Source organism: Sclerotinia sclerotiorum, genomic scaffold, assembly GCF_000146945.2.
Source record: "Sclerotinia sclerotiorum 1980 UF-70 scaffold_11 genomic scaffold, whole genome shotgun sequence".
Taxonomy (NCBI): Eukaryota; Fungi; Ascomycota; class Leotiomycetes; order Helotiales; family Sclerotiniaceae; genus Sclerotinia; species Sclerotinia sclerotiorum.
This window is the reverse complement of record NW_001820825.1, coordinates 1,044,347-1,068,051: the sequence shown is the minus strand read 5'-3', so window position 1 is coordinate 1,068,051 and position 23,705 is coordinate 1,044,347. Positions and strand designations below refer to the sequence as shown.

Here is a 23,705-nt window from a genome sequence, read left to right as displayed (position 1 = left end):
CCCAAAAACAATCTTCATTAAATACAATTTCAGTCTAGTCATTAAATATCAATTTTCATGCCCATTTCCCAAGAAGTCCCATCAACGCCATACCAGCCATTAGACTAATCAAAGCTACTAAAGTCTTAATCAACCCAGCATCTCTCAACTCTCCATACATCCAATCATGAGCCCACATATTAACGAATCCAATCCAGGTAAGAATACCAGCAGAAAGGGCATCCAAAGTTCCAAGAGCAACGATAGTAGACGGATCATTACCATTAAACTGATTAATAACCCCGATACCAATCGCCATTCCAGTTGGAGTAACGAGCGTAAAAGCCATTGGGAGAATGATATACTTGGTCGTGTGAAGACCATCAATTACAGCGATGCGGGCGCCAAGAGCTAGTCCTTCGAACATTTGATGGAAGACGATGACGACGAAGAGCGTGATGAAGACGGAGTCGCCTGCTACTACTAATGTAATACCGATAAGAAGGGAGTGGAAGATGATCCCAGCTTCAAGGATGAAGATACTGAGACCATCATTTGCGTGGGGGGTTCCAAGGTTGTTGTTATCGTGGTGGTGGCTTAGGTGTGCGAGGGTAGGTGTAGGTTGACCTTTTACTGCTGTTTCTTCACGTGCGTTGTCGTAGGAGCTGATACTGGCGGCTTGTCTTTCTATGGTGGATTGTTGGCGCCAATGTGCGAGTCGATGACCGGTGAAGTCGATCAGGAATGCGATGAATGCACCTGCCATCATGATGGCGGTCGTGGTTGCTTCATATTTCAATTCACCGAGACAACTATGCAAGAATCAGTGCTGGAATAGTTCAAATGGGAGTATTGGCGCTTACCTGTTACCAAACATCAATGAAGCGTGAGTCGCAAGCTAGATTCGGTCAGCAACTTGTTTAGTTATCATAGACGAGGATTGAAAGACGTACATGGACCAAGGCAGTGGCAATGATAACACCAGTACCAAATTGCTTAACAATGGTGAAAACGATCCCAGTCCCATTGGTTTTTAGAACTCGTGCTATCACAATTGGAGCATAGACACCTGATCTCTGTTAGATGGAACTACCCTTTCCGGTTTAAGGACTTACCAATTGCGCTTGTAAAAAGGATGACAAACAATAATCCAATGCGGAGTTTAACATTGTAATCACGATCTTTTCGCTCGCAGGTTGCCGTAGCCGAACCGCCAACGCAATGTCTACCACATATTAGCGCTTGAGAAACGTGATCAACACGATTAGGCAACTTACTCGACACCAGCGTGGAAGTGGCAGTTCTCTCCACCCTCGGACGATTCCGCAGTACTCTCCTCTCCAGTAGAACCAGCCTCTTCAGTAGAACCCAAAACCTCAACTTCAGCACCATCGGGTCTCAAGCAGAACATGGTAGAGCCGTGAGAATGGCAGCCATTGTAAGCGGTAGGTAGAGCTTCATTACCAGTGGCAGTGGCTAATACCTGTACCTCTTCCCCGTTGCCTTTGACACAATACCTAGAAGTTAATTAGCTCTCTCATCTTAGAACTCAAGATGTACACATACTGAGTAGTATCATGTTGGTGGCAGTCAGTAATGGCAGTAGTCTGCGCACTTCCAGTTGTCTTTGCAGTCACTGAAGCTGGGGAAGTTGGAGTTGGAGTTAGAGTTGGTGTTGGAGTTAAAGTTGGAGTAACAGTGCTGCTGCTGCTAATTGTGGTCTCCGCTCCACCTGGAAAGAAACATACTCTATATGCGATTAATACAGTGTTTTCTGTCATTGGCAATATGGAAGACTCACTCTTGTCCCTCCTTGATGTGGCAGCCCGTGAGTGTGATCTGAGCACTTGTGATGGCGCCGAGCAATGAAAACAGCAACAAACTTCTGAGGGTGATATAAAATCGAGAGCCAAACATCTCGTCAACGGCACCACACAAAATGTGGGTAAAGGTAAGAGGTTTAAGGGGGAGAGACAAGGCTGTCAAAGAGAGGACTCTAGGGAAATGGCGGGGTAAAGACGGCAACCAAAACCAAATGTGAGATCAACATGCGACAGATGTCTACTATTTATCTCATAACTCAAAACCTCTTATTCAATACAATAGAAGCCGGAAACCTAGAGAAACTGTTATCGGGTTAAGCAAAATGGATTCAAAAGATGCGGCCCATTGATTGATCGATGTTGGAGTGAAGACGAGAAATTTTCACCAGCATTATTACTACAGTTAATAGAGCAAATGGGGAGAAAGACCGACTTGGCTCACAGCATTGCACAGACACAGAATTCGAATGGTGTCGACGCGATGAGCTTAGATGGAAGAAGGGCCTTGGCATACCTAGGCATGAGAACCTTGATGGATGTGGGATGCCTTGCAATGTCAAAAACGATACAGTGGACATTTTTTCTCTTCTTTTCCTTCTAAGAATCGCAACGGAATCAGAGTGTTTGTTTTGCATCTTACTTTGAACACTCAAATTACTCCAACTGTGGCCGACGTGATTATCGAAATAGTCGATTATGAATATAAGGCTGTTTGAAAGACCTACCGTATTCTTCCAGTAGGTATGTAGAGTATAGAGTGACAGCAGGGCTGAGACTTTCACACTGGGCACAACATAATAACCTAGCCCATTCTCCTCTAACATTAATCATAATCCAGCTTTGAAAGGGCCAAGGTCTTTTTGGGAGGGTCATGAGGTTGATCGAGGAGGAAAATTTCCATGGATTACATAATCATAAATGAGCTCCCCCGCCTCCCTTCAAAAAAAGGTAACAAATCTGATTGGTCAACTTCCATGACAAGAAAATAACAGCAGATAATAAGCTTTATATCGTTATCAAACTTTGCTGATTTATGGATTCTAGCTCTCCTTTATACAATGTCCAACCCTACATGACGGACGAGGCGTCTGCATTCTGAAAAGTTCTTCGTCTTGGCCTGACAGGCTGATGGACGTCAAGGTGTAATTGGCATATTGACCTTCCGCTGGAACCACATCGTGGTCCCTACCTATCTTGTGTACATCCGTTGAACTTGAAATCTCTTCCTTTTCGAAGTAGTCGGATTAAGTCCTTGGCGTCCATTGAACCTGAAGATTCAATAAAAATGGTGGCTTTCCAAGGTCGAAGCATGAGTGAGAACCCGGACAGGTAACTACTTTAAGAGACGATATGCATCTCACTTGGAACAAATATTCCACACATCATCTTATCAACCTTCCTCCTTTCCTTTTTGGATATTGCCGTCGTCAAGACAGACTTTAAGATGCACGTCTCAAGTTTCCTCATTGTCTCCATCAATGCTTTTGGTGCATTGGCATACCCTCTTACCGCCACCAACGCTGCGGCTCCCGTCTCTGAGCTTGTTGTCTCTTCAGGTGATGCACAGTCATACAACTGGCAAAGCGGCTATGTCTCTCAATTCACAATCCATTCATCCTGCAATGCAACCGAGCGTCATGAGCTTAGCGAAGGATTGAGACAAGCTGTGGAAATGGCTGAGCATGCTAAGAATCACAGTCAGTATCACCCGAGGTGACCAAATCCGAACCAATGCTAACCAACTGCTTAGTCCTTGTCCATGGTAACAAATCCGAGATCTTTCAAAAGTACTTCGGTAAAGGTCCTACTTCTACGCCAATGGGATGGTTTGACAAGATCGCCTCTGGTAATCGTGCTGGCGTCATTTTCCGTTGTGATGACCCTGACCGTAACTGCGAGACTCAAGATGGTAAGTACATTTCTCTACAGCAAGAGTTCTTAGTTTCTATCTCCATCTAACATCTCATAGCATGGGCAGGTCACTGGCGGGGTGAAAACGCAACCGCCGAAACCGTCATCTGTCCGCTTTCCTACCAAACCCGTCTCCCGCTCACTGCACTCTGCGCGCGAGGATTCAACGTCGCAACCGGGCGACCCGCAAACTTCTGGGCTGCAGATCTCATGCACAGACTCTACCACGTTCCACTCATTGGCGAGGAAATCGTCGACCACCACGCTGATGGATACCATGGCGTTCAAGATCTCGCTGCCGGTATCAACTATACCCTTGCAGGACACAATAGTGCCACATTGACGTATTTCGCAACCGAGGCGTATGCGTATGATATTGCTGTTCCTGGTGAGGGATGTGTAGGCAAGGCTAGTGTTGAGGAGGATGAGGATTCACATGGTGCTCCTACAGCGACTGCGTCGGCTGTGCCGACTGTGAACCCTACAAGAATTATCCCGGCTGAGAGTACTACTCCTGCGGCTAGTCCTGCGGCTAGTCCTGCTGGAACCGAGTGCCATACACATGCTGATGGAACATTACACTGCGTTTAAATAATTTACTTTTATTAATTGATCTTGGTGTTATTAGCTAGCTACCTACTCAAGTACAAATATATATTAATTTTTTAACATGTGGATTTTCAAGAATACTACTAAGATCATAGATTGTACTACAGAAATGAATAAACTAAACTTCCTATCATCTATTTCAACCTCTTTTTTCATCTTTCCAATAATTTCTCTTTCCCTCTTTATTTATTTCATCAAATTTATAATTACCCTTCTACTACCATATAAAAACCTACCCCTCTTCAATTTCCCAACATATAATTATTATCTCTTTTAATAAGATCTTACAATACAATACAATGTAAAGCCTAACACACACCCTCAACATCCTATTACAATATTACAAACCTCACTCACTCTATCTTCTGTCCTATCAGGAGCAAACCAGTTGTATAGACCTTCAAGTTTAGCTAGTATAAAAGGAAAAAGGTCTATAAATCCTTTTCCTTTCTTCTTTAATATCATCGAATACTGTTAAAGTGAATGGTTCCTGCGTAGCACGTGCACAGGGCACTAGTCCTATCAGGACTAGATTGAGAAGCTCTCTGTAGGAGAGCTTCACACTTCCGTAGAACTAAGATAAGGGATGATTCTTATGAAAAGCCAATATAGCCTCAGTTCTGCCCTATCAGCTTCCCACTATTTCCTGTGTAAGGTCATTCCTTTTAACAAATACAACAATTATTTAATTAACCCGTAGGTTCTATACACTTTATGATATTTTTCTTTTTTGAAATTATTTTATTATTTATTCCACTCTTTTTATTTGTATTATATTACTTTGACTTTTTTATTTCAAAATGTTGATCAAATTTTAAATATTTATTATTATAATATGTTAAAAGGAATGACCTTATACAGGGAATAGTGGGAAGCTGATAGGGCAGAACTGAGGCTATATTGGCTTTTCATAAGAATCACCCCTTATCTTAGTTCTACGGAAGTGAGAAACTCTCCTACAGAGAGCTTCTCAATCTAGTCCTGATAGGACTAGTGCCCTGTGCACGTGCTACGCAGGAACCATTCACTTTAATATAATATCTTTTAAACTTTTTGTTTTAATTTATATTTAATTTCAAACTTCTGTTTTATTTTATATTATTATAATATTTAATTTATAGAGAAAGATTTATTCTTATTATATTACAAAATATATAAAAATAATTGAAAATTTCAATATTTTAAAGTTTGAGATTTAGAAGTTATTTGTTACGACGGCTATCTTCCACACCGCGTCACATGACTAAACCAAGGTAACGTGATTAAGTCACGTTATGGACCGCTGCGCGGTCCTGACTAGCTATAGGCATGAAGGTCTATATAATCAAGATGGATTTCCTTTGTATAGAGCTTCGTGCTCAAGATCAATCATTTAGTATACTCTACTATTAGTTACGAATTGCATATCATCATTGTCATTACTTAAGTCCCTGCTTGACGCCTAGTATTGGGTTTCTTGAGACCAGAAAGAGCATCAGATTGAATTGATTGATTCTCTAGCTAAGCAGTTAAGCTGCGAGTATATATTCAAAAAATGAAGGAATAGGGTTAGGTATTCAGCCTTTGGAATTAAAGTGCTTTGAAATCAAAATATTGAAAGCAAACAAACAGTATACCAAAAAGGAAAGAATGAATTAAAAGTTGAGTTTTGTTTGCTCCTTATATGCATCATGCAATATATATGCATATGCTGCCAAGATCCCAGGAGGTCAACAGTAAGGCTATCTTATAGTTAGCAATACTAACCGATATTTCTGGAAACAAATCCAGGTATATAATTATTGATATCAAGGTCACAATCACTATCATATATGCACGAAAAGTTTCATTTTAAAGTCTTCAAAATGATTTTCCATTCAACTCCCAAAATATCATAATCTACAAAAATTCCAACGCGAATTTGTGGGACATAACGGGTATATTATAGCATCAAAGTCATGATTTAGCCACACTAACGGGTATCAATTGCAGTCCTTCCAAATGTTTATCAACATATCTGTATATATTCCCTTGTCCCTTCAAGTAAAAACGCCAATGGTATATCCAGTATATGGATATCATTTAAATGCAAAGTCTTTCGTAAAAGCCAGTTTTTCCGTGTAAAAGTTCATCTCCATCTAATCAAATGGGGAAATAAAGAAAAGTAAAATGTAAACGTCGAGTAACGACGGGGATGTTATGGCCTCTATATCATTAGGTGAAAGTAGGCGATATAGAGGCTTTTGTAAATAAAAATTGGGTCATGTATAGAACCCAATCAAATAGTGGTGAATGTATTTTAGTATAGTCAGCGAGAGATTTCAGGCCGTCAAACAGTACATAGGTGAGAACTAGTACATCCTGCCGCCACTACCCGGCCCTATGTCTAATGTGGTGAATAACTTGTACAGCAACCCTGTGTAGCGTACAGCTGGAAGTAACAGAGTCTAAGAGGTTCTCCGAGGATGTGCTGAGCCAGGTTATCCTAGGGTTCGTCCTGCCTCTTGCTCCTGGCCACAGATGACTCTATGCCAGTAACTTGAGATGTGAAGGCTCCAGAAGCGTCTATGTTAAGAATTTCCACAGCAATAATGTACTAGGAGACACTCAGATGGAAATCAGAAGCGGTTTATGTCATGTCGCAGAGTCTGAACACAGTAACTGCCATTTCGCCATGGGTCACGGTCATGTATATATCATCGTAAACCATCATCCATCACATGTAAGAATTTCCTCTCCTAACCATCTTGAATGTGCTGTCAGCGCATTTCCTGGCTACTAATTCACTTATCCATCATAAGCTCGACGTCTAGCACGGAACTAGCTGCCTCGGCGAACTCCGTCGTTAGCATTGTTCTATCCTGGTATCCTCCTGGACAAGAGTCTCCTGGAGAATAGCCATAGATCAGCGCCTTGGATACCAGCCCTATATTTCATAGCTACGTGGATGAAATGCGACTCATGGGCAATTCCATCTTGTCTGAATTGATATGCAGTGCTGCCTCAGATAGACGTTGATGCTCTGGAAGAATTTGATGGCCAGCTCATATGGTTCTTCTACCCGGAATTGCGAAGGTGCATAGGCCATGTATGATTCATGTCCACTTCAGATGAGATTGTGATCACCGAACAGGTTGTTTTAACCTCGGTATACGCTGCAGTTATGTGCTTGCTCGGAACTTGCTCATATATTCTAATTGCTGCGCCTCCTGCTTCGGCCGTGCAAGTCTTTGTAACTCTCACCACCAGTCGACCCTCCATCAGCGGCCACATGAAAATGTCTTGAGAATGTGCACGTATCCATGTCCGAGATCTTAGAGCCTTCTTCTGTGGCGGCAAGCTTTTCGTATCTGTACTCGAGATCTATTATAAGGGCATCGCATCTAATTTCCTTTGCTTTTTCGTCCATAAGTCGTGGAAGGGTAGACGGCACCGTGGTTCTTAAAGCACCTATCTATAACGCTAGCTGACTCCACAAGGTGGAGCCAAAAGTCTCCAACTACGTACTCTGCCAAACTGGACACAACCTGGTCCATTCCTGAAGCTTCGTATAGCCACCTGTCTATCGTGTTCGAATTGGATACCGCATCTATTAGTATTATGGGTGGTTCGGCCCAGTGAACTCGTCTCTGATTGCTGTGGATACTACAATGCTTTATGCAACGACAGTTAGCGAGTGTAGCACCAATTAAAGTTGAGTGTAGCACACTTGAGATTCACACACTGATATGGATAAATACAGGAGCATCATAGACACGGAAACACCACTCACAGCATGTTCAGCCCTAACGAACAGTCATCATCGACCGGGATCCTTGGCAGCAGGAGTTACAGAAGCAAGCACCGCTACGAAGCTGCCAGTAGCAGAGAAAGTGACAATGACAGCAGTTCCAGTAGAGGTAGTGGCCGGCCATGGGATAGCTCGTATGTCGGAGCAGACAGCCTGAGACCCGTAGTAGATCCTCACAGGAGCTACAGCCACTGTGGTGGGGATGATGAGGATTGTGAGAGATGGCCCTGCGCATGGCCCCGTAGAGTCTGGGCAGTTTTCGTAGCGCTTTCAAAGCCTGTGAAGCCGAACTACATCATCCTGTACTTCATTGTGTGCAAGAACTGCCCAGTCTATACAGACTTCATGATTTCCTTTAGGAATATGCAAAATGCCATGGTAGTGCTGCAAGATTCTCTACCGTACTAGGTGGATGCTGCTAGAAGAAGCTGAAGTAGAGGCCGCGAAGTGGCGGAGGTGTTCGCAGAAGACGGGATGGCGCTTAGGTTGTCGATGAAAGGAAACCCAGAGAGAAGGTGGTGACAAAAAGCTTATCGAAAGGCAGTGCGAATTGTAGCTGGCTTATCTTTCGAAGAAATCCTGCTTTCGCGCTACCTTCTCTGATGGTGTTTCACTTGATCCCCACTTCTACCCTCGACTGCACCGAAAGCTCCGACTTTCCTCACTAGGCAGGCAACGCGTTGGAAGAGCCACCGTGAAATGGAGTGGCTGCAAGCTCCAGCAGCTTCTTCCGTTGCCACGACATCTTCTTTGTGGGGTTCCCATCGCGTCGCTTGCCTCCTAGAGGTCTTTCTTCACAGTCGCTGCAACTATCTCTTCCCCTTTTATTTGTCGAGATGGCCGAAGAAGATGAACTACTACTGCTGACGCTGACATCAGGAGTAGCGACAGCGACATTGACCTTTGCTTCCTCGCCATAATTGATGGCCGGGAGCCCCAAAAATGGTCCATTTACGTTGCGGACAGAAGACCAGTGCGAGCAGGTTTCGTCGAATGCAAGGTGCAAATGGCGCTTCGCGGACTTACCATCCTCCGCGAGGAGCGACGTTTTGTAGACATTGTGCCACACGGTGACATCTACCTTATAGGCCTTTGCAAAGGCAGCCAGCTCGACATGATCGCCCCACTCATGCGGCCTCGACATCTTCTTTAACCGATCCTGGAAACGATGTTCCAGCTGTGCGTCCGCGGCCGCCTCGTTATCGATATGGCCAGCTGCCGCAACTCTTCTGCTCCGATTTCGCTTAACCGAATCCGCCGGAATGAACGGTTTAAAATCATCTGGATGAGCCCGCATACACTTAACCACATTTCTGCGAACCTCCAGATGTCGCTCAAAACCACCATAGAACTGGTCCGATAGGGCCCGGAAAAGGCAATTCCCATCACCTAGGGTCTCATGGATGACCAATCCATTTTCGATGAGGAGGGGAAATCTTTCCATGAGATCTCTTGTTGACCTTCTTTGAACCATTGTCAATCCAGTGAAAGGCTCCAATTGTTCTTTTATATTGATAATCGCTCCGACCACGATAAGGAACGTAGGAAGGTAAAGGTGTAAGATTGAAAATGTAAAGGGTAAGAAGAGAAGATGTCAGAATAAACGTCGTTTAATCAAGGAAGGATCCAAATGTAAGAGGTCCTTAATTGTACCGAGCAATCGCTATCTGAAGGAGAGAAAATAAAATCCAAGGAAGGAAATTTCGAACCAGATATATAGGAATGAGCATCTGGAAATTATCAAATGACGAAAGTCACCAAAAAATAAATAAATAAATAAATATATGACGCTTACTTTGCTATTAGAACCATCGCCGGTTCGGCTTGGTCTCAGCACTGGTCTGACTTTAGACTGGGGATCATCTTGAATACTTTGCTCTAGTTTCAATAGAGGAATCGTATAAACGTGACTTACCTGCTCTGCTTCAACTTGCAGTGGAGGCTGAATGGTTATCGTTTCCCTAGTAAACCTGAAACTTGACTCATTAGAACGCTTGTCACATACAAGATTTTGGCTACCAGCAAGTAAAAAACGTTTTTGAGTTTTCAACTGACAGGCTCTCGCCTGTGCGATTAGGTCTAGCACTCTTGACCTCAAAGGTTCTGGGCCAGTAATAAGTGAAATATTTCTGGTGGTGGTGGACGATGTGCCGTGAACTAATTGGCATCATTATCCAATCTTTCATTCTTCCATCGATGCACCACCAAGTGATCTGCGAGGGGTACGCTGATACAAAGGTGTTCAGGGTTGTTCGCTATCTTCACCCCCGAGGATTGATCAATTCAACAGGAAAAAGAAAACCAGCACCTCACCCACGGGCATGGTATCTCCATCAAGACTTTCCTATGGAATGTTGTCAAGCCAACAGGAAAGGAAAACCCAGTATTATGCAGATACATTGGGATCGGCATAAGAGTTCTTCCTACGGTCCTACAACTTGCAGAATAAAAGATAGAAGCATCTAAGTTTAGGTATACTTCATGAATTGTCATGCAATAGAGGGAAGAAGCGAGGCTGTACTCATGGATTAATAGGAGAGGCCGTCGATATCATTGCAGATGAATTCCTATATATAGCTACCTACCTAGTATGCGGCTTCCAAGATTCTCAAGCTAGGTCCACCAGGTGGTCCTTGAAATGAGGGGTTCAAACTCCACAGTCAGGATGTGACGCAGAAAAGAGGCATGAAGAACTTATCAAACGTGGCTCCCAAGTATACATCCAGAGATTTTGTTTAGGCGGCTGTGAAGATATTCGGAACAAAAGAAAAGGCCTCTTGAAAGAAGGGAGCCAAATAAAATATCATTCATTCATTCATTCATTCATTCATTCTATTTCAGAAACAGGATCTTCCAGGACAAGCTCGAGCCTCTCTGCTTACGGATTATCTTCGGATTAACTTCCGTGTCACAGTCACAATCCTTCGCTCTCGGTATTTCCACAGAGTGATACTGATATTCTCATGTTTTTACCTTCCCCAATTCTTCAAGATCTTTTCTCAATAAATTAATCTCACTTATATTCACTATGCCAAATATCGTAGTTGTGGGGTTTGTTCCCTCGAGCCTTTTTCTCTATCTTCCAAGGTTCTCAAAGTAGACGAAATCCCCCGACTGACATCTTTGTGTATCTAGTGCGGGAGTGTCTGGATTGACCACCGCTTTGCTCCTATCACAGAATCCCGCCTTCAAGGTCACCATCGTTGCGAAGCATATGCCAGGAGATTACGACATTGAGTATACATCTCCATGGGCCGGTGCAAATTATCTTCCGTGAGTCATGACTCACAATATCCAGCTTAGCCATTGCTAGGTATGAGATGTTGTATTAATAATTGTCAATTCGAAGGGTTTCAAATGAATCAAACTGTAGATGGGAGAAGCGGACATGGTATGAACTTGCAAGGCTCGCGAAAGATGTCCCAGAAGCTGGAATTCATTTTCAAAGTGAGTTTTTATGTTCCTCCCACTTCTGAAAGTGATTCCTTATTGACTCAACATTAGACACTGTGGTTTTGAACCGCAAAAAGGATGCGCAGGGAACTATTGGTCAATGGTTCAATGAGCTGCTTTCCACAGACCCTTGGTTCAAAGATGTCGTTCCTGATTTCCGTGTTCTACCGCAGAATGAGATACCTTCTGGAGCGGATAGTGGAACTGCATTCACATCTGTTTGTATCAACACCCCAGTCTACCTATCCTACCTCGTGGGTCAATGTCTAAAGAACGGAGTTGTACTGGAACGAAGCATCATCAACCATATTTCAGAAGCCGCCGGTTTACACCACTCTGGTGACAAAGCCGACGTAATTGTAAACTGCACTGGTCTCCTGGCCTCGAAACTGGGCGGTGTTATGGACAAAGATGTCATTCCTGTTCGAGGTCAAATCGTTCTCGTTCGTAATGATCCCGGTGTTATGTTTACAATTTCCGGTACGGACGATGGAGATGATGAGTTATGTTACATCATGCAGCGCGCAGCGGGTGGAGGAACGATTTTAGGAGGTACATATCAAAAAGGGAATTTTGAATCCCAACCATGCCCCAACCAAGCTATACGGATCATGAAGCGAGCTGTGGAATTATGTCCAGCTTTGACGAATGGGAAGGGTATTGAGGCTTTGAGTGTTATTCGCCATGGAGTGGGATTAAGGCCTTTGAGGCTGAGTGGGGTTCGAATCGAAAAGGAGAAAATTGATTCTACATGGGTGGTTCATAATTACGGACACGGAGGTTGGGGATACCAGGGCTCATATGGATGTTCGGAGGGAACTGTAGAGCTTGTTGAGGATGTTTTGAAAAATGAGTCGAAGATTTAAGGGCAATCATGAGATTTTTTTTAAAAAAAATCCTGGTACGCGATGGGGAATAACGGAATTCTATATCATCATGAACATTATCCTAAGAACTTCTCATCCGCCTACCAGACATGTCATCATATAGTCATATTTCCATGGAGCATCTTCGATTAAATGGGGAACTAAGATAATCTCATGTCCAAACTCAAGACTCGAGTGTCTAAATGTCTCAAAGCGACATTTCACACCAGGTTTGGAGCCGTGAATTCCCTCTAAAATCGTCCAGGAAATCGCTTCAAGTGGTTTGCTGGTAGTAAACGTTGTCCAGGATAGTAAGTAAATGCCAGTCCCTTTCATGATGCTTTAGATATTACCATCATTAAAAGAGAGCCAAAGGAGCTCGTCTATGTGGCTGTCAACATGGAATACATGGCCTCATCCGGCGGGTGGGTGAATGCTCTGATATTTCAGCATACATTCCCCTTGTCAAAGCACTGTATGCACCAAACGAACGGTCAAAACTTTGAACACAGTCTTGGGATCTGCTTAACTTCAAAAGACTGGACCGGGCTGGCAGAGAAGTGATGTATAGAATAATAGCAGTTTCCTAGGCGACGGGGAGTATCTAATCGCTAAAGAGCCATCTGCACTGCACCCCTTTCCTAACCAAGATTTGATAGTCCCACAGCAACGTGATTATTGATTGAGTCATTTGATATCAAATTTCTATTGAGGGTATGATTTTGATGTCCAACCTTTTCTTTGGATCGCAAAGGAGGTCAGTCATGACGAGAACAATATATTAGTATTCGTAGTATGTATTTGAGTAGAACATATGTATGATAAGAGCAAACTTTTATATTGAAGGAATAATAAGAAGCAAGTATATACGAAACGCATCTTTAGGTCATTCTTCAAGCACCCAGCCAGGTATTCGGTGTTTTTTTTTTTTTTTCCGCATCTAATAATTATATTCCTGATAAACGATTAACTAAGGTCGAGAACCCACAGACCTTTGTTTTTCAATCCTTGGCAAAATCTTTGTGACACTTGAGGTGCGTGCGCGCAAGCTTCCAAGATCTTCATCTGTTCCGTTCTATTCTGCTCTATTCAACACGTTAATTACAACCAACCACTACACCCAATCAGAAACTCCCCACGACAGCTTTACGTCCTTACGAACGAGTAATATTTTACAAACACGACGAATTTATAGAATAGCAAGATGGATTTCTCTGATGCTTTGTGAGTTATCCCAGAGCTTGCTCCAGCCATGCTTGTTGCGCGGCTTTGAGCTTGGTGATTGAGATGCGGTTGGAAGGCTGGGCTCACTGTCATGGTTGAGGGACGAGGACAAGATGGTGGAAGCTGCAGCTGAAGCTATACTATATACATACCTACGCGCACTTGATGGGTTTGGCAATGGCAGATGGTACATAGCCAAAGTGATGAAAATGGATCCAGTTTGAAGCTCTATCAAGCTTCCAGGCTTCATCCAGAGCTCTCTCAGCCTTCAACCGCATCATCCCCTTTCGTCAGCCTTCGCGATTGAATGCGCCAGCTTAAAATTCATAATTGAAGATGTGGCTAATGATAATTTCTTCTTAGTCGACTTGTCAATTTGGCAGTGGGAATTTTCATGGTTCTTGGTGGAATTTCCCAATTCTTTCCACTAGGCTTGTAAGTACCAACATATATGTGACGGCAAGCCCCGATGAATTTGTCGTACTAATGTCACATAGCCAATCTATTATCGTCGGATGTTACGTTATCATCTTCGGAATCTGTGAGTATTCTCATTTTCTATCAGTTATATAGTCTCCTTCATGAACTTTACTAACAACTAATTTTCTAGGTACTGCTCTTCTTGGTTCGTCCCACCCAACTTTAGCCTCAGAGTTTCACAAAGATCCATCTCCCTGAGCTCAGTCGGGATTCCAAATGAGCCTGCTAAACACCTGCGCAAAATACTAACACAAGCTATAGAATTTCAAATCCCACCCCAAGTCTCCCGCTATGCTTCTTTCCTCTTCTCCTTCGTCGGTCGAGGAATCTGTACGTCTCCCACCCCCTAGGCCCCTCCCTATGCAACACACACCACAAAATAGAGCAAAACTAACACCAAACAATAGTCTATGTATTCGTTGGATCCATTCTCTTGCACGACCACGTCTTGCGCATTATTGCTGGTTCCTTGATTGGCATAATCGGTCTCGTTTATATTATCCTTGAGTTTGTTCCATCTATCGAGCCACCTGCAAACATGAGGTAAATGCCTGTTCTCTTACCAGACCCTGTCGCTATATCCATTCACAAATACCATTTAAACCACCTTTTACTAACAATGGTCACCGCATACAGAGAAGCAGATGGAGGATGGGGCGCAGAACAAGTTTAATCCCATCGCACACCTCATTCGGAGTCCCCAGTTCGAAATCTCCTCGCGTGCGAATCCCAGCTCAAACAGAACCTCATTCATATCCGCCGCTGCGCCTTGATGCTGCATCAACTTTTCCGTCGCAAATTCTACCTCAGCCACCATCCATTTATTGGTACGAAAGTTACGAATTCCCAAAAGATCAGGCTTGTACTACTTATCATGTTATCTCTCCCCAACCGACTCAATGACTCGGATTAGCTATAGAAAAAATGGCGATTCATTTAGGCATTTCCTTACCTTTTACCGTGTGTATGTATGTATCTACGTCAATTATTCTAAAATAAAAGCAAGAAACAAGCACAAACGGCGGAGAATTCCAAAATGCACATTGTGGCACTTCCAGCTGGGAACATGATATTGATATAGTGTTTCAATTCTCCTGGACTCACTAAACTACATTTATTGCGGTTCTGTTCCATTTCCTTCTGTCCGGCCTGGACTTCCTTGATGCATCTTATACGTCCGATTATTACATCCCTGTATTTGTTTCCACAGATACATGGGGGTTGCAAATTTGTGCATCCTGCACTCCCACTACCAAAAATCGATTCGGTGCTGTGGATATACCCAAGAGAAAGCCCGCGTGCCTCTTGCCATCCCAATGTTACACTAACTATGAGGAGATCCCCTTTATTAGATGGCAGATGGGTATCTGTATCCCATCCCTTTCCAATTATGTGTTGCACCTGAAAAAACAAACCCCTTGTAAACTCCCATTATAATATGCTGTGTGTGCCCTGGTCCTCAAAGACGAACCCGCTCACTAACGTACTCCTATTTTTTACTTCCTTTCCCAGTGATCGTGCTCATGACAAGTATTCTTTCCTTATTTGCAATGAAAGTAAATGCACATTCGTAAATTCGTAGGCTTCTTATCCCCGATACATGATACGGGAAAAATGTGGTTGGCGGATAAATATTAATCCAACCCGGTCCCCAATTCAGCCAATTCTCTTTCCTTGGCCTTCAAATCCTCTCTCATCTTTTCCGCTTCCCTTTGGAGGAGTTCCCTTCTCTCCGCTTTGGCACGATCACTTTCGCTCGCCGGGTCCTTCGCACTATTTAATGCACTTCCAGCTCCGCTGCCCGAGGGACTGGCTGAATGAGTAGCCGGGCCGACAGTGCTAAGACTTGGACTCGCAGCGGCAGAATACCGGCTTGGGCTCAACCTTAAACTATCGGTTCCACGGCGGAAACTAAGATCACTTTCCGGATTGATTTCGGAGTCGGAATTTGGGAAGCCATGGTTTAGTATTGACTTTATGGATGAGAGACGCTTAGGTACAGTTGATGCATATGTGGACTCCGAGGTAGGAGCATTGCTTGGATCCATCTCAGTAGCGGAGAAAGAGCGTTTTCGAGAAGGGGAGAGGTAATTGTTGGGTGATACAGAAAGCCGGTGTTGGCTTGGCGAAGGATACGATGCCATTGGTGGCAGCCGGTTGTCGTCAGTCAAGGAGTCGAGATTTTGGCCTTGATAATTAAGATTAGATGTATAGGCGCCAAGATCGGACGGTGGATGTTGCTGATGCTGTCCGTTTTGAGTCCGAATTGGTTCCGGTAGAGCTCTTCCTGGATCATTGCGTGAACGAAGACCCAAGTTCACTGATCCGTCAGGATTCATTGTGCCTCGCTCAACTGCCTCTTCGGGTGAAGCACGATCGGATTCTGGCGAATCTATTGCGCTGCTAGTTTCGTAACTGGAAGCTTGAGAACCTTGAACCGCTGGGACTACCCTTTTACGACGCTTGATAATTGATTTTTTCATAGTTACTGGCCGATGCACACCATGGAGTTTATAATATAAACCTATTATATGTTAGTCCGGATGCATCCGCACTTCATCACTAAACGTACCACAGGCATTACAAATCGTATGGCCACTTTCATCTCTACGCCAAAGCGGCGTAATGGTGGTTCCACAGTTTTGACAAGCTACAACGACCGTAGTGTTTTGCGTTTGCAACGGGAGGGATGCAATATCGATAGGGGATGGCGCATCTGTCGGTTGATCATTTTGCGGCTGTGGCGTTTGTGTTGGTTGTCTATCTTGACAAGAAGTAAAATGCGCTGTCTTTGAAACTCGATTATTGAAAGCTGGGCATCCACCACAACCTTCAGCACCTCCAGTACCGTTGCAACGTCCGCCACCAGGGCATGTTCCCGTGGACGTTTGATCCGCTGAAACATAGGTTGCGCCGGCTGTAGGAAGTGACATTGACCCGCTGGCAGAAGGAGAGGCCCTCGAATCTCCTTGGTGCCCGATAGGAGCAGTGGTCGGGGGACGTTTTAGATTCGTAGGCCGAGAAGCATTACGAGCCTTTTGATATAAGCCACAAGCATTGCATATAGTTGCACCCTGCGGCGATCTCCGCCAGAGTGGTGTCCTAGTTGTACCGCAATTACTGCAAAATGTCAGTTGCAACTTTCATACCAAGCAATAGATCTCCCATACCTGCATATTTGGCCAGTTTGAATCTGTTCTATGCTTGGAGATGATGCAGGAGCGCTAGCCTGAGAACTTTCTCGTTGACTACGCTCCAACGAGTTATTATATTCAGCATCGGATGGATTGCCATAGGTATAATCTCTTTCCTGTTGGCGTTGATTGTTATATACTGAAGAGTTTGTCGCATTTTCAAACTCTTCTTTGGATTTTAGTCCCCTCGGTGCAATTGCCGTGCGAACAGGGATCACCTCTTGTCTCCGTTGCTGCGGAGATGATGAACTTCTGTTACTCATGTCGCTGAAAGGATGATCCGACTTAAAGCCAGTCAAAGGAGTCGTTCCAAGTGCGCAGCACATAAGGGTTTCTAGAAAAAAGTGTGGGATTGTCGGAAACAAAGATCTCTGACGTATTTGAAAGCGAGGCAGTGGATAATGGCAATCGATTTGAGGAGGAAATCCTCAAACTTAAGAACCGAGTTCGTAATGTCCTTTTAAGGAGAAGTAGCGCAATCACACCTCTGAACAAGAAGATGTTTTTGATACTGACTTGTCGTTAAGAGGATGTTGATGAGTATCCAGAACCTTCGTACGATTCTAGGTGAGTGGTGTGGTCGCCGATGAGGTTAACCTACTTGACCGATATTCATATGCGTATGGAAAGCAAGGTTAGATTACGTTTCAATCTTAGATTGGGCTCTTGAACTCTACGTACTTGCACCAAATCTACGAGCTGCTAGGGTATGATGCAGTAAAGATTGGTGCGTATAATCGGTAATGCGGTGAAAATCCTGAAAGTTGCTCCTACAATGGATATGAAACCCAATCAATGGTTAGGAATGATTCTAAGTGATCAAGAAGCCCTGAAGTGGTTTTGAGGAGTTCGTCTTGAAATTGCGGGTCCGGACTTCTGATAAGGAATGAAATCCTGTTATCCAATGGTTGGCCTGATTGAGGGGAAAGTCAGCTCGACATCATGGTAAGGGTCGTTGAAAATAGACTTGACAGAAAACGAGTGTGCTATGGAAGTTCCATGTACTAACAATAATGCAAATCTCTATGTTGTGGTTGCGATTGCGGTTGCACAGACCAAGTTTATATTGGAGCGGGAAGCAGAGCCTACGATGCACCACGCAAACTTGAACTTCGCCGTTGATGAAATGGGGCAATGGCAATGCGATCGACCTCTTTCGCTCTAGTGAAGACTCGGAAACAAATAGAAAAGGGCCAAAGAACGGAAATACAAATATTGGAATATCGTGCTGTATTACCTACCTAAATTCGCTTGGACCTGATGGTTTGTGGTTAAAATGATCGCCGTGATTTCGGAGTTCGAGCACGGGAGAGGGAGTTATTGAGGTTGGTAGTAAGAAGGATTGAGCGATTGCGATTGATTTTAGCACCTTGTCTCACAAGGATTGTTTGCTTGCTTCAATGAATATCGTAAGTGAAGATTGATTCGACAAGTAGAAGTCTAGTGACCCAAAGCAGCCTTCCTTCCTTCCCCCTTCCACACAAGTTTTAAAAGAATCTTTCTTCAGTCCTCGAATTTGGTCGTCTGTCTCTTTTCCTTATTCGAATGTGTGGCTTTTGTCATCCATAACCGTCAGATCGTAGATCGCAACTCGTAATTCGTAATTCCGGATTCTTAGAATTAACGTATCGGTGAGATTGATGTGAAGTCAGGTGCTTAGTGCTGTGAAATGAGGAATATAAGATATTCTCCTTCCTCGCAATGGCTGCAGTAAATGAGAGTGTATGAGTAGTAAAGAAGCAAGGATAGAAGATGTTTCGATCTCCCTCTCTCTCTCTAGCTCTATTTTTTTTTTTATCCTTTTCGAGTCGGTGTGGCCGATGTGAAGGGTTGTATTGTGTTTGTGTCGCACCTGAAATCTCGAGAAATCAAAGGCAAAGGTTTAGGTAAGGTTTGAATTGATGATTGATCGCTACCTAGCCTAGGTCGGTATGCGCAATTCAGTCAAGAGCATCAACAAGCGTCACTTACGCATAAAGAGTGGTCCTAGTCTCATTAGGGCGAACTAGTTTGCGTTAGTTTGGTCATTCACATTATATCATTTTTCATTGGCTCGGTTATCATTTTCAAGACAAAGATTTAATGCAGGGTCGAAAAGTCAAGGTCAAACGGCCAACGGTAAAACTTCAGTGACCTTCCGACTGAAGTGAGAATTACGGAGCAGCACATGAGATAACGATCACGACACCTCCAAGAGAGAACGAGAGCATTATATGTTATGGTTCTCAGCATTATTGTATGATATATATTGTCATTCATTTCCATCTCTTTCTCCCTACCTAGGTGGAGAAAGATCTTACATAAGATAATATACTAATCATAATATTAAAGAGCTTAAGGTTAAATTAGTTAGAACGAGCAGGGAATAGCGATAAGAGTATCATCGTGTGTACATAAATATATATATTTTTTATATTCTGAGTACTATTGTATCATTTATCTAATCTCATTCCAAGTTACACGTTTCTATAATATCCTGAAAAGGATCCTTCACATACGTAAGATGAATTGATGGTTACGAGATGAATATTCGGAGCAAATAGAATGGGTAAGAGAATGGAAGAACGGGTCAACAAAAGTTTCTACACATTTTGTGCCATGTTTCTGGGCACTGTCTATACTATAATTCTTCATCAGAGTCATCTGATCTTATATACTAGTAACCTTATATTCATTGTTCTAACAACAAACTTCTATACTTGGCGATCATCAAAGCACTATCTTATCCAACGGAACATCACACTCAGATCCCAATTCCTCAGCGAAGGATCTTTCATGGACTTCAAATATTGTTCTAGACCACATAGACCACCACATAGACAATATAGACTTGGGGGCTCGTCGCATTTTCTCCTGCAAAAACATAACCACTGTACGTACCTAGGTCATCTGCTGGCAGATCTGGGTAAGTGGTTACATTGAATCACGCTTCAACCAATGAGCGTGAATATAAATGATATTATTATCCAGCTTTCATTTCTATGGCTTCTCATTATCGGTTCCAGGATGCAGGCGAAAGAACAAGCCAAGCCGCATAAATACTGTCAACCGATTCGTGGAACACCATTGCTACTCTCGGACCAGGTCACCTTATTAGAACACAACTCCGATACTCCAAAATCCAAATCGTAGCGGGATTGAAAATGCAGCATCGTCAATGTACCATTGTACCTACCTATGTGGTACAGTCAACCAATGAGAAAACGTCCTCTCCTCTCATACTTGTACGTTGAAATAATTACAACCTCGAAATTCCTTTCAACGTATTTTTGTTTCGAACTGACATTCTGGTGTCTCGTGAGATCCGCATAACCCGCACGCACCTCGTTTACACTCCCCATCCACTCTTTATCTTAAGCCCTTGTTGAGATCCTCAGCCTTACCCTTATCCATGAGTTCATCTCGTGTTTATATTTAACTCGAAAGGATCAACTACTTTCTGTATTATGGAAGTACGTTCTATCCTCCTCAAAATCCGAATGTCTTACAACTACCTACGCAGTGTGAACAATTTATCCAACTCACTAGTTTCGAAGGAGTCGACCATGAAGCTGGCATCCGCAGCCATAACTCATCAGCACTCCTGCCAAATAGTATAAGTCTACTCCGATGTCATGGAACATCAAATGCTACACTGGTCTTCGTCCAATCACAGCCCTATATCAACAGAATTTGAACTCCTCCGACTAATGACAAGGAACGCCCCGCGTTACCGTCACTACTACAACACCCTGTCAATTGCTATGTCAAAGATTTACTTTATCGTCTCTAGCTCAACAGCCGTGGTAATGTGACTGTCAAGTCTTCCACGGGTACCAATTCCCGTTCTACAACAGCGGTATGAAATCTATTTTCCTTTGCCGAATTTGAACTTAGTCCGCCAGTGCAAAAGACCCGAATCATACAGCATGAAAATAAGGAGGAACTACATTATACAAACAAATTCGGCCCATGCAAAGGCACGACATGATTATTGGCCAAGGAAAGAGGAATTGAGATTACGGATTCGTGGCTTCGAGTTCCCCTCTTCACACGCATCTCAATAATCAAAGTTTCACAACTTTGATAATCAAGGACCTTACCTATCATCGAGATCCACGAATGTATATCGAGAGATTTATCCTCATCCTTGAAGTTGATCCTTGAGATTGACACCATGTCGCACCATATGCTACAGTGGTATGACCAAACAACGCATGGAGCCGCCGGCCTACAGATACGGTACGATTTTATCCATTTACCTGGCGGGGCTCAAATCCTCGAGATTCCAACCATGCAACAACCCGATTGCAAGGTATGAGTATAGGGATAATGTTGGTCGCCGAGTGGCAGTAAACGGTACGGCAGCACGTAGGGTTTATGAAACCAATCAAAATCCCATCCAAAATCTATAACTTTCCATCTGATAGCAAGCATTCTTGTGAGTAAGTGAAACCAATTTCTTCTTCTAGCCGAGTATCGTCCAAATTCGACAGAATCTCCTTCAAGCTACACCCCTTAGGCGCATCGGACGTAACACCAATTTCTCGGCGAGTTTTTTTATCAAGTGCCGTACGGAGGTATACTGAACGGAACGAACAAACTTCCCGAGTTACAAGTGCGTTCCTACACAGATATCATGATTAAAGGTAGTACGCGAGTATGCTGCGCAATTATGTATATCCATGCATGCATGCAGAGATATCAATATCAGATCCGGACCGAGACTTGATACCCTATAAGGCGACACTAGAATGTCAAAGCTACTTTAGAATGAATGTAGGTATGTCACTTGTAAGTACTTGGTACACCGCTAATTCATGAGCATGAATTTGAGTATTGTCTTTGCATGTTAGCAACAATGCAGATATTATCATCGGAATCGGGTTTGAAATTTTTCAAGAAAATAGCAGGTTAGGCTCCTCCTTTTTACCTTTTTCCTTCTCGCCCTCTTATGAAATATCATATCAAAATAGATACAAGTACAAGTAGAAGTAGAAGTACATACAGATTGATCTCTCACATCATCAGCCAGAGATCCATAAGTCTATAGTACATCATACCCCGCCATCGCAACCTCACACAACACCCTTGAATATAACATCGGTATACTGTACTTACAATTGATTCCATTGCACAGATACAATTAACATACCTAGTAGCTGACAACTAATCAAACTATACAAATCAAAATAAATCTACACTTCCACTGTTCGCTGTTCATTGTTCAAAACACAATCCACATGGCGTAAGATCCAATCAGTGTAGTCATGTTCCTAATCGATGAAGATAATACATACCTAACAGCAGAACAATTCAGCACTCACCGATCTTTATAGATGTATCTTACAAGACCATTCTATCACCACAGTCAATGGCGTATTTCATATTCTATCCAATACCTGCAGATTTACATGTACTAAAGGTACCTAGGTACCTGATCTTATAATAAACAATCACATATAATATGTATATAACTTCACTCTACTCGAATACCATCCCAATCATCCCAATCATCCCAATAACTCACCTCATCATTCCATATCCCCTATTCTCCAAAATCAATATACTTGCCTATTTATATACTCACTCACGCCATCACCAAACTATCTATCCATCTATCTACTTCCCAAACACTGCATATATATCGTATACATAACTCGCTCTCTCCCTCTTTCTTCATCTTCTTCGTCTAGTTCTTCCATATAAGATGATAATACATTGCAGCAAAACAAAAATAAAAACAAGTTTATAATACAACCCCCCCCCCCCCAAAAAAGTAATCTTCACAATTATCTTTCTCTTTCTCTTTCTCTTTCCTTTCCCTTTCCCTGTCCCTTCTCTTTCCTTCCTTTATCTAGGTAACATTATATAACTCCATTCTTACCATACCCAACATCCCAATTCCTTATAGAATCTTATACTATAGTACCTATGCACCATCAATTCCACAAACCCTATGAGTCCTAAACAGGCCAAGAAGCTAGTCAGGCTTCTTATAAATAACCCATGCGCCATCCATTATTTTAATACTCTCATCGCAAAACATAAGTCCTAGTAGGTCCTTTCTTCAGGGTCCTGTCTCTTCGGGATGAAATTTCCGGCGGGGGATGGGGAAATTTTGCTAGGGTGTAGTCCGCTGGGATTTTATAACCTGATTCCGGTGGCGTGAGATGGTAGGGTTAGTGTTATTCCGAATTTATGACAAACCCAAATATGTGTGTATCCCACCCCCCTCACACAAAAATCCTTGCTCCCACATCCTATATATCCTAGCCCCCTCAAACCAAAACCTCGCATATCCTCTCACTTAACCCCCGCACCCCAACCCCGTCCCCTCCCCCATCTCCCCATCTTCCCTCTATTCCCCCCTCTATCTTCCCTCCATCTTCCTTCTATCACCCCCCCCCCCCCCCCC

General features: G+C 43.2%; 8 protein-coding genes across 8 annotated transcripts; 4 read left to right on the top strand and 4 right to left on the bottom strand.

Moving 5' to 3' along the window:
* Window positions 1-55: 55 nt before the first annotated feature.
* SS1G_08529 (hypothetical protein) lies at window positions 56-1,896 on the bottom strand (the record flags this gene model as incomplete). The annotated part of the gene is made up of 7 exons (XM_001590739.1): window positions 56-791; window positions 843-877; window positions 933-1,048; window positions 1,095-1,204; window positions 1,257-1,496; window positions 1,546-1,728; window positions 1,781-1,896. 7 exons carry the CDS (start codon window positions 1,894-1,896, stop codon window positions 56-58), a joined length of 1,536 nt encoding a protein of 511 aa, XP_001590789.1.
* A 1,350-nt stretch (window positions 1,897-3,246) lies between these two features.
* Window positions 3,247-4,304, top strand: SS1G_08528 (hypothetical protein; the record flags this gene model as incomplete). The annotated part of the gene is made up of 3 exons (XM_001590738.1): window positions 3,247-3,499; window positions 3,553-3,711; window positions 3,772-4,304. The coding sequence occupies 3 exons, from the start codon at window positions 3,247-3,249 to the stop codon at window positions 4,302-4,304; spliced, it is 945 nt and encodes a 314-aa protein (XP_001590788.1).
* Window positions 4,305-7,494: 3,190 nt separating this feature from the next.
* SS1G_08527 (predicted protein) lies at window positions 7,495-7,710 on the bottom strand (the record flags this gene model as incomplete). Its single annotated transcript, XM_001590737.1, has 1 exon — window positions 7,495-7,710. The coding sequence occupies one exon, from the start codon at window positions 7,708-7,710 to the stop codon at window positions 7,495-7,497; it is 216 nt and encodes a 71-aa protein (XP_001590787.1).
* A 1,045-nt stretch (window positions 7,711-8,755) lies between these two features.
* SS1G_08526 (hypothetical protein) lies at window positions 8,756-9,565 on the bottom strand (the record flags this gene model as incomplete). Its single annotated transcript, XM_001590736.1, has 1 exon — window positions 8,756-9,565. One exon carries the CDS (start codon window positions 9,563-9,565, stop codon window positions 8,756-8,758), a length of 810 nt encoding a protein of 269 aa, XP_001590786.1.
* A 1,554-nt stretch (window positions 9,566-11,119) lies between these two features.
* Window positions 11,120-12,410, top strand: SS1G_08525 (hypothetical protein; the record flags this gene model as incomplete). Its single annotated transcript, XM_001590735.1, has 4 exons — window positions 11,120-11,142; window positions 11,227-11,364; window positions 11,441-11,538; window positions 11,596-12,410. The coding sequence occupies 4 exons, from the start codon at window positions 11,120-11,122 to the stop codon at window positions 12,408-12,410; spliced, it is 1,074 nt and encodes a 357-aa protein (XP_001590785.1).
* A 1,204-nt stretch (window positions 12,411-13,614) lies between these two features.
* Window positions 13,615-14,312, top strand: SS1G_08524 (predicted protein; the record flags this gene model as incomplete). Its single annotated transcript, XM_001590734.1, has 4 exons — window positions 13,615-13,634; window positions 13,998-14,069; window positions 14,132-14,175; window positions 14,245-14,312. The coding sequence occupies 4 exons, from the start codon at window positions 13,615-13,617 to the stop codon at window positions 14,310-14,312; spliced, it is 204 nt and encodes a 67-aa protein (XP_001590784.1).
* Window positions 14,313-14,727: 415 nt separating this feature from the next.
* Window positions 14,728-17,634, bottom strand: SS1G_08523 (hypothetical protein; the record flags this gene model as incomplete). The annotated part of the gene is made up of 5 exons (XM_001590733.1): window positions 14,728-14,979; window positions 15,219-15,438; window positions 15,759-16,638; window positions 16,687-17,234; window positions 17,285-17,634. The coding sequence occupies 5 exons, from the start codon at window positions 17,632-17,634 to the stop codon at window positions 14,728-14,730; spliced, it is 2,250 nt and encodes a 749-aa protein (XP_001590783.1).
* Window positions 17,635-21,464: 3,830 nt separating this feature from the next.
* SS1G_08522 (predicted protein) lies at window positions 21,465-21,732 on the top strand (the record flags this gene model as incomplete). Its single annotated transcript, XM_001590732.1, has 2 exons — window positions 21,465-21,602; window positions 21,718-21,732. 2 exons carry the CDS (start codon window positions 21,465-21,467, stop codon window positions 21,730-21,732), a joined length of 153 nt encoding a protein of 50 aa, XP_001590782.1.
* Between the last annotated feature and the right edge of the window lie 1,973 nt (window positions 21,733-23,705).